The following is a 10059-nucleotide window of genomic DNA, read 5'->3' on the forward strand; positions in this document are numbered from 1 at the left end:
TCAGTTTCTTCTCTCTCTCTCTGTGTCTCATTCTATCTCTCTCACTATTTCTCCTTCTATCGCTCTCTCTCGCTATTTGTCTTTTCTCTGTCAGTTTCTTTTCTCTGTGTGTGTGTTTCTCATTCCATCTCTCTCCCACTATTTGTCTTTCTATCTCTCTCTGTGCTTCTCCTCTTTCTCTCTCTCAGTGTTTCTCTTTCCATCTTTCTCGCGGCTTCTCTATTCTCTCTGTGTGTTGCTCATTCCATCTCTCCCGGTGCTTCTCTTTGGATCTCTCTCTCTCTTTCCATTTCTCATTCTATCTCTCTCACTGTTCCTCTTCTCTCTCTATCTGTTTCTCTTTAAATTTCTCTCTGTTTCTCTTTCAATTTCTCTCTCTGTATTTCTCTTTCTATTTCTTATTGTGTTTCTCTTTCTATTTCTCTCACTCTGTTTCTTTCCTCTCTCTCTTTGTATTTCACCTTCTATCTTTCTCTGTTTCTCTTTCTATTTCTCTCTCTATCTCTCTTTAAATTTCACCTTCTATCTTTCTCTGTGTTTCTCTTTCTAATTCTCTCTTTCTCTGTGTTTTTCTTTCCATTTCTCTCTTTATTTGTGTTTCTCTATCTCTCTCTTTCTCTGTGTTTTTCTTTCCATTTCTCTCTTTATTTGTGTTTTTCTATCTCTCTCTTTCTCTGTGTTTCTCTTACATTTCTCTCTTTATTTGTGTTTCTTTTTCTATCTCTCTCTTTCTCTGTGTTTCTCTTTCTATTTCTCTCTTTCTTTGTGTTCTTTTTCTCTCTCTCTGTGTTTCTCCTCCTATTTCTCTCTTTTTCTCTTCTCTCTCCGTGTTTCTCTTTCTTGCTGTCGCCGTTTCTCCTATTTCTCTTTCTTTTTTTCTTCTCTCTGTGCTTCTCTTTCTATCTCTCTTTGTCTCTGTGTTTCTCGTTCTATTTCTCTCTCTAATCTCTTCTCTTTCTCTCCGTAACTCTTTCTATTTCCCTGTTTCTCTTTCTATTTCTCCCTCTTACTCTCTTCTCTTTCTCTCTGCTACTCTTCCTACGTCTCTGTTTCTCTTTCTATTTCTCCCTCTTACTCTCTTCTCTTTCCATCTCTCTGCTCCTCTTTCTATCTCGTGTGAATTTTTTAAGAGAGTCACGAGTGAAGTCTTCTCTCTCTCTCTCGTTCCTCTCTATCCCTCTTTCTCTCTCTGTCGTACTCTTCTCTCACTCGTTCGTCTCTCTCCATCTTTCTCTCTCTATGGCTCTTCTCTCAGCTTCTCATGCTCTTTCTTACTCTCGCTCCCTCGTCTCTCTCAGTCGCCCTTCTCTTTCTCTGTGACACTCTTCTCTCTCTCTCTCTCTCTGTATCGTTCCTCAATCTTTTTCTATCGCCGTTCTCTCTGCTTCTCTCGCTCTTGCTCCCTCGTCTCTCTCCCTCTTTCTCGCTCTTTCTATCGCTCTTTTCTCTCCCTCTCACTCTTCGTATCTTCTCTCTCTATTGCTTCTCTCTCCCTCTCACTCGCTCTCCTCCCTCTTCCTCTTTCTCGCTCTTTTTGCGATGTGCGGTACGAGTTACCGCATCAATTCGCACCGCACATCGCACAGGGGATTTTGTGTGAGCGAAAAGTCGCACGACATGTGCACCGCACAACCATCTCCAGCTCTCTCTGCTATGGAAAGCAGTCTCACGCCGCGTCTTACTGCAGCGGCACACGTGCGAAGCCCTTCTACACACGTGTACATCTCCCTCTCCACCCATCAGCTACGTCACGGGGGGGAAATCAAGCTTTTTTCACATTGGCATGGAGAGAATGGGCCAGTCAACGGATATAGTCAACACTCTCAACCCGTTGACTGCATGGCTGGTCAACGTCAGGCGACAGCGGGTTCCTCTCTCTTGCCCAGCTTGCGGCTGACGAGGCCGTAGACCCGGTCAACCTTCCCCGGGTCAACCTTGAACAGCCCCCTCGCGTCGGCCCGGTGCTGTACCTTGCCCTTCATCATCTCCGCCGCCAGCACCTCCTGCATCTTCAGAAAATGGCTCGGCAGCAGCCGGCTTTCGCTGCACAGTTGTTGTTCCTGCATCCCCCAAAAGAAAAAAAAAACTATTTTTAATAATAATTCGCGACGCGAGCAAAGGCAAAGCGAAATTAAATTTTAGAAAAATTGTAGATTGGAGGGCTCGGCTCACGGATTCGCTAAGGAGATCAGCGCCGGGGAGACCGGTGACGTCCCACTCGTCCCACGCCGGGGTCGGCTCTTCTTTGTCTTGAATTGCGGGCCGGTTGGGTTTTATGAGACCCTTCCGAGCACCGGTATCTTCTTCTCTCTTCGCCTTGTCTGCCAGATATGTCTCGGCTTCTGCCCTCGTCCGACAGCCCGCCGCCTTGCATTCCTGCAAAACCAGACCTTTTAAGGTTCAGTTCATTCGCAATTTTCACTTTCTTTCAATCAATCTCCGCTTGATCAATCAAATTTGATTGACAGGATCGAGCAAGGTTTAACCGATCGATCATATGATCGAATTGATCATTCCAATCGATCATCATCAGGTCTGATTTAAAGATGAATCACACATTTTGATCCAATCGATTGCTAGCCCCAGAATACAGATGAACTCTAGGATTATTCAAGAAAAAGAACAGGTTCACGATCAACAGCCAGTTGCTTTGGCGGCAGAAACAATAAAAATTCTTGAAGTTTTCATTTCAGTGAAGTTGATGTCATTCCCTTTCGTATTTCTAGTGATGCCTGGATCTAGAAATAACAACATCTTTGAGCATAAAAGATCAACTGATAGTATATCCAATGAAAATTTTGGAAAAATATAAACCCAAGAAAAAAAGGGTTGGTCGAAGAGAGACGATGTGACCTGGAGCTCTTGAATTCTCTTTCGGATCCTGCGCTCCTCAATGAGCGTGCGGACTAATTCTTCGTGCTCCTTTTGAGACTGGAAGCGCATGAATACCTTGTACCGCTCGTAGATCTCCCTGTCCTCGCTGCACAATTCCTTCTCAAATTGGCTGGGATAAAGCAAATTCCTTTCCAGAATGAAGTCCTTCCTCCTCTTCCTTTCGTCAAGTCTGAGACAAAAAGGGACTTCAGTAATCTGGGATAAATAATTTTCAAAAAAAAAAATAATAATCTAGGATAAAACCCCCAAATTGGAGAATAAGGATCCTTGCCTGGAGTAGTAAATGTGTAAAACCCGCAGCTTGAGCTCGCGATCGGTCTCCGAGTCGGTTTCTTTGAATTCCATCTCGGCCAGTGACTGCTCTGCATCCATGTCATACTCAGGGTCGAATTCTTGCCTTTTTGGGTTAAATCCGGACATCTCGGCTATTGTGGTTTCTTCCCCCGAAGATTTGGGCTTTTTCACCCCCACACTTCTGTCCACGTGGCTTTCTGCCGGAAGAAGAAATTTTTCGATCATATATGGCATGAACAGCTAAAAAATTAATAAAAATATAAGTAAAACTATTGCTCTTTCTCTAGTTCTAACAGTTTCATCAAAAAGGAAAGAAATAGAGAAGTGTTTAGAGAACTACGGTGTTTGATTATCGGAGAATCAGGAGATGAAACTGCATTTTATACCTTCAGAAGGGGGTGCTCCTTCAACCTTTACCCGGTCGGAATCTTCCTTTGCATGCATCATTCGGGAAGCCTTTTTACTGGCACCGCTGATGCTGGAAACGCCTCCCTTGACATCAACAGAATCTCCATCTGATAAAGAAAATGATAAAGGCGGGTCAAGTTTAATAGTTTCACAGAAAGAATTGTGTCAAAAAGTCTGATAATTCTGTCATCTTTCAGGTAAAAATACCGGCAGCTATGTTCGACGGTGACTGGCGAGTTGGAGTTTCTCGACTTAAATCTTCGAGCCTAAGGTGAAAAGGCAAATCTTAATGATGATCCAAATAAAAAAAGAAACACGAAAAGATCCCTCGGTTATATTCCCCGTACTTAACCCGTGAAGGTGAGAAAGGTGAGTCTTCCTTAGGCGTGGTCTCGCCTGCTAATGGAAACCCTACGAGAACATGAAAAGAGCCAACAATTAAAACAAAATACGTTATGGTACTCTTGATTCAATATAATACAAAATCAGTGAGATTAACTCGTTGGACAAAAAACTATGAAATAGAAAAAAGAATTTCCTCATTTCCAAAAAAAATGCAAGGGAATCAAGCAATTCAAAAGAAACATTTCTTTTTATTCGCAGCTCACCTTTTTTACCATCACCATGTCCTTTAGCCATGGCAATGAGTTCTTTCCTGTTCTTCCCGACAACATGAGCCATATTCTGCGGAAAGATATAACCGTTCATAAAGAAGTACGTATCGAGATGTGAAGTCATCGAGAAAAAACAGACTGCTACTGTATCTTACTGGAAGCGGGTAGCATGGAGAATTGACATAATATGCAGTATAGTGATCGATACATTGTCCTTTATTCTTGGTGCCAACATGCTCTGCAACTTCAGCCCAGTTCCCCAGGCCATACATTTCAATCCCCTACAATCACGGTTAATAAATAAATCACCCTATTAAAGAGGCCATCAAGTAGGCGAAAATCACTGAACATTCATCAATACCTCAAGGAGAAGAATTTCTTCATCTGCGTTCCAATCAGGTGAGAAAAGCGGAAAAGATAAACTGTCCTGAAAACAAAGCAGCATAAGATGTTCAAAACATCATTCGATTCACTTACGTTTGTAAGTGTATAAATCATCTAGGCAAATGTTTTGGATTGAATATCTCAGTCGATATGAAACTATTTTAAAAGGAATGTTGTATTTTACTCTCTTTCTATCGAAGCTCTAATACAAAAAGAAATAAAAAAATATAAGGAGAAAACTGGGAATCATATAGTTTCCAAGAAGCATCATGACAAAAACGGCATGGGAAACACAAAATGAAACTAAAAATACAGTTTAGGATCCGTGAAAAAATATTGGGGAAAAAATGAGAAAAAAAATTCGAAAAATGTCGTAGACAGGCACTCACAAAAGACTAAGTACCGTTTCACAAATCAATTAACAATTTGTAGAGAAAACCAGTTTAAGGATAATGTAAGACAATCTCTTGCTAAAAACGAGAGGAACATATGAACCGTTAACAAGAATATCAGTCAAAATAGCTGAAAATAGATGCTTGAAACTAATGCCACTAACCATGACCCTGTAAGGATGATTGCTTTTGTGCGGATGAACTTCAGCGCCCACAGTAAAACACTCCAAACATAGATCAAAATCAGGGCATTTCGTGCATTTGATTCTAATCTTTCCAGAGATGTCTTTGTTGCAGTAGTTGCAATGGTACAGTGCCTTCTTCCCGTCACCAGATCCAGAGCCTGTAAATTAAAATGATACATATTAATAACTTGAGACGAAGTGGTATAAACGAAAGGTAATGCCTCAGGGTAAAATTAAATAAATAGAGAAATGGATAACATTCAGAAGAATCAAATTCACCGAGGTAAATATTTCACACAGCTGCCCCCACGGCAAATGGACTAGAATTTAAATCCTAACTAGAAAAATCTATCTTTGAAGGACCTTACAACAATGAAATTTAGAAATTTAATCCACCAGTACAAGTCGATAAAGAGACTGAAGGACCTTGCAACAATCACACTTGGCATGAAGTATAATCTTTGAACTCAGACTCTTAAACAGGACTTGTGGAATTAGCAACCGATTTAAAATCAATTTTACGCAGATATAGGTTTGCAACTTCAATGTACAGGAAGAAAATGCAAAAAAAACATAGGAGCTATGGAGCACCTGCAGTGACATTCTCTAAAGCTTCTGCGCTTGAAGCTGCTTTTCTTCGTTTAGATCTGAAAACAGAAACCTTTGATCATTTAAAAGGGCAAATACCTGCAATAGAATAGCGACGCAAGAATTTTCAACCCAACATGCAACATTTTTTACTTGATTAGTTTGTACATAATATTTCAATGAACTATGTTTTAATTCTGTATTCTATCCGTTTGCAGATCTCTATTGGGCCATTCAGCCCCAACACAACAAGACTCTCGTATATGTCATATAACAATGATCCCAATGCACGAATAAACGAATGCATGAGTTTCTGAGTTTGAGTTCTTGCGTAGCTCGACCCTACAGCAGCTGCGACTATCAAGATAACAACAATAAAAGCGAGGTATAACACATTAAACGGTCGGGTCCTCCTGAGAGATGCTACACTCAAATGTATCAATCATAAGGATGATAGATAACGAGGACGCCCAAGAGTGTAAATCTGAAATTTAAGGATTAAATAGTGCGCAAAACAGCAAACAACTATGTCAAAAATTAAACAAAGTTTGTTTCGATAATACAATATATCTTCTCACCCTTCTCTATTGAAGATTTTAATTTGTGACTGACAGCATTAAAATCGTACTAAAGATGGAAGCTAAGAAGCTAGTGTACACTACTGGGTCAATCTGCGTCATCATGGAAACGAATGGATACATTTTCACAACTGGGGAGAAATTGTTTTTCCATAAGAAATGACACTTTTCAATTAAATCCTGCCGTAGCTCTTACGCTGTACTTGTCCTCCAGCATCATGGCACTGACATTCGAAATTTAAAGCCTGGCGGCTGAAATACTTCCCCGATATAAAAAAATTAATCAATCATTTTTTTAACGGAAAAGACAAGATCGGCCGAAATTAGTGACCAACCCGATAATTTAATCAATCATAATACCAGACCCATCAGCACATTGAACATTTCTTTGTGAGAGGAAGGCTTCGCTAAAACAAAGACCAATCACAACATTTAATTTACGTTCATCTCACTGACTCACAGTCGCCGGAGAATTTTCTACATTTCAAATTAAAACTTTCTGTATGGAATCATTTCGCGACATTCACGTTCTCAACTACAACGAAATTGAAGACAAAAGAACGCTTACGGCGAACTACTGGCTCCAATTGTTCTTTGATATCTCTAAATCTTCATTTACAATATACCCAGTAAATATCTTTCGGTAGGAAAATTTTAGTTCATGGTTTCTTTCAACGCCACAAGACTAAAAAGTTTCTCTATCTTCTACCATTAGAATGCGAGCGAACCTGATCCTAGACCTTGTGAGAAGTTTCAAATAACACTGGGTCATCCACTTTTAGAACTAATTAGCAGGAGAAAAGGAGCCAGTGGAAGACAGTTGATCACCAAGGGTGAAGCAATTGCATAATAGATGTGAGAAAAAAAATTGACGAAAATAGCTCGCTTGTTCACGACGACGTACACAAAAATGGTTCAAGTGTATCAATCGTTCGGAGGCCTCATTCACAACTTAATCGACCTACTACACGACAGATAATTATGATTTTTGTTACAATTTCTTCATCAGTCTTAGATTGTTGTTTACTCCCATTGACCAATTGAGATACCAGTGTTTTGATTTCAACTGTATCTTTTAAAAAAAAATGGGTTGACCCCAGGAGGGAGTTCTTTTGTCTCGAAAGAAAACTCAAACAAAGAATGCACATACCGATGCCCTAATTCTTCATCCCCGGCGTTGTTCGCCACCCCGCGAGAGCGTCCCATGCTCCCCGGAGCCCTAAATTAGCCCTCTTACTGCACAGTCTCGCCGGGGAACGAATTTGCCCAAAAATCAGGCTGACGAGAGCCCTCGCGATCTCCCGACTACAATTCTTCCAAGATACGGCGTAGAAGAATCGATTATATCTTCCAAACTTCTGGCACGGAAAGAAGAAACCGATCTCACCGTTGTCGAATTTTTTCATCGATGATGATCGACATTCTCGGCTAGGGTTTCAAATAAATCAAGCAGATTACCGTTCTATTTACAAAGTTTCAGAAGTCCTTCTTAACAGAAATGTAAAATTAATGGCGAGAAAGAAGAAGCCGATCCCAATATTTAAACGGTCAGGATTTCTTTTAATATTCATTAAATTAGACTTATTTGCTGTACCTAATATTATTCATTATCCAGGATTTCAGTTTAATGAAATTTACAAATAGGGAAAGTCTAGGCCGGGCTTTAGTATAAACCTGAACCTAAAGTTTGGTCTGATGATAAAGAAGAAACCGGTTGGGTGGACACTTTGGATGAACTTAATGACGGTATTTCTTCTAATATTATTATTATCCAGTATTTTAGTGGCATCTTATTGATACTTACTAATAGGGAAGGCCAGAGTCCCGTCTCAGTTTAGTTGTAGCAAAAACCTAAACTTAGATCTGAATTTGGTATCGGATCAACATAATCATTAAAATTGACAGCCATGACTTATTTACTATCCAGAATGACAATGACATCTTATCCATACTATTTGGTATCTGACATAAAATTCATTATCCACCTCAACCAAAGATACGATCAACTGTCAAACCCAAATTGATTGAGATATGATCAATATATGGTTAGCAATATATGGTTATTAAGATATGATCAATTCTTTCTGATATCTAACATTCTCTACACATTTTGAAAACCCCTTATAACAGAAATACATAAAATTATTTATTATCCACCTCATCAATGTAGTTTCTGAAATTGTGTGTAACAGTTTCTAGTCCCCTTACTTCCCACTCTTCAGACCAAATATATGATCAACAATCAAACTCAAATTGATTGTCCTGGTTAGTATGACAACAAGATATGGCTGTCATTGTTCGAGAGATTATGTATATAAAAGTATCTAGTTACGTTCTCTGACAAAATATATGATCAACTGTCAAACCCGAATTGGTCATCGAGATATCTTTGTATATAAAAGTATCTAATCCCAATACTTTATGATTCTCAGACAAAAGATATCAACTGTCAAACCCCAATCCGTCATCGAGATATGGTTGTCTGCTCCATCCCCAACTATGGCCATCATCGGCTATCTACTTCCTTGGGAAGGTTCAGAAATATAAGGTCAGGAATTTTCATCTGCCCCATAAAAATGTCATTTGGGGAAGATTTCGCTCTCCCAAAGCTGCGAGAATCGAAGAACAAACCCACCGATAAATCGTCCGAACCTAAACTTGCAAGCTGCAATGTAATTCTTTCTTGCGCTATTTTCCCTTTTCTCCTCATACAATTCTTTACAATCGCGATGTTGTTTTTTCTACTTGAATGCGAACGATTTCCGATTAGCTCGCATGATTCTAATCATTTTCAGCAGATCTCCAGCGGCGACGATACTGCAGATCTCTCGACGAGAAAGAGGATCTTTGTGGAAAACAAGCATGGGGAAACACTGGTTGGAGTTTTACACGAGACTCGATCCAAGGAACTTATCATCTTCTGCCATGGGTTTCGATCATCGAAAGATAGCAGAACGTTGTTGAAGATTGCCGAGGCTTTTGAAGAACAAGGGACTGCCATCTTCCGCTTTGATTTCTCTGGCAACGGAGAAAGTGAAGGTTCATTTCAATATGGCAATTACTGGAAAGAAGTTGAAGATCTGCGAGCTGTTGTCTTGCACTTTTCGAGACAAGGGTGGAGAATTAATTCCATCATCGGTCACAGTAAAGGAGGAAATGTTGTCCTGCTCTATGCATCTATCTTCAATGATATTCCTAATATCATCAATATTTCTGGGCGATTTTCTCTGCAAAAAGGAATCCAGGAACGGCTTGGGGAGAATTACATGGAAAGAATTGAAAGAGATGGATTCATCGATGTGAGAAATGAAACTGGTGATCTTTTGTATCGTGTGACAGAGGAAAGTCTGAAGGATCGGTTGTCAATTGATATGCGATCTTCATGCTCGTTGATCAGTAGAAATTGCAAAGTTTTGACAGTACATGGATCGAAAGATGAGACTGTTCCAGTCGAAGACGCCACTGAATTTGCAAATCTAATTCCTGATCATGAGCTTTGTATTTTGGATGGTGCTGATCATCGATACTCAGAGCATTCTTCCCAACTAGTTTCATGTATTTTGGAGTTTACAAGGTTGAGAGCATGAGTTTTATGGTGACGCAACAGGATTGAGTTCTTGTTTGGTCCTATGAACAGGCAGCATGACCAGTCAATATGTAAGCCATCTTTGGAAAATTACTTGCTTTGAAGTCATTAAACCCATTATTTTCTACTTTAAAA

The 10059-nt window shown here is 39.9% G+C and overlaps 2 protein-coding genes across 3 annotated transcripts; one reads left to right on the forward strand and one right to left on the reverse strand.

The window, feature by feature from the left end:
- Positions 1 to 1753: 1753 nt before the first annotated feature.
- Positions 1754 to 7818, reverse strand: LOC144702088 (transcriptional adapter ADA2-like). The gene is made up of 13 exons (XM_078573963.1): positions 7489 to 7818; positions 5764 to 5819; positions 5152 to 5330; positions 4573 to 4638; positions 4367 to 4492; positions 4206 to 4281; positions 3945 to 4008; positions 3805 to 3863; positions 3576 to 3704; positions 3167 to 3386; positions 2854 to 3064; positions 2173 to 2376; positions 1754 to 2060 (listed from the first exon to the last, which is right to left on the reverse strand). Exons 1-13 carry the CDS (start codon positions 7542 to 7544, stop codon positions 1854 to 1856), a joined length of 1653 nt encoding a protein of 550 aa, XP_078430089.1. The 5' UTR covers positions 7545 to 7818; the 3' UTR covers positions 1754 to 1853.
- A 960-nt stretch (positions 7819 to 8778) lies between these two features.
- LOC144702089 (putative uncharacterized protein YDL057W) lies at positions 8779 to 10059 on the forward strand. Of its 2 annotated transcripts, none has more exons than XM_078573964.1 (2): positions 8779 to 9010; positions 9134 to 10059. In XM_078573964.1, exons 1-2 carry the CDS (start codon positions 8813 to 8815, stop codon positions 9923 to 9925), a joined length of 990 nt encoding a protein of 329 aa, XP_078430090.1. In that variant the 5' UTR covers positions 8779 to 8812; the 3' UTR covers positions 9926 to 10059. The 2 variants fall into 2 exon arrangements, with proteins under 2 accessions (XP_078430090.1, XP_078430091.1); XM_078573965.1 differs by having other exon boundaries at positions 9137 to 10059.

Source organism: Wolffia australiana, chromosome 4 (genome assembly GCF_029677425.1).
Source record: "Wolffia australiana isolate 7733 chromosome 4, ASM2967742v1".
Taxonomy (NCBI): Eukaryota; Viridiplantae; Streptophyta; class Magnoliopsida; order Alismatales; family Araceae; genus Wolffia; species Wolffia australiana.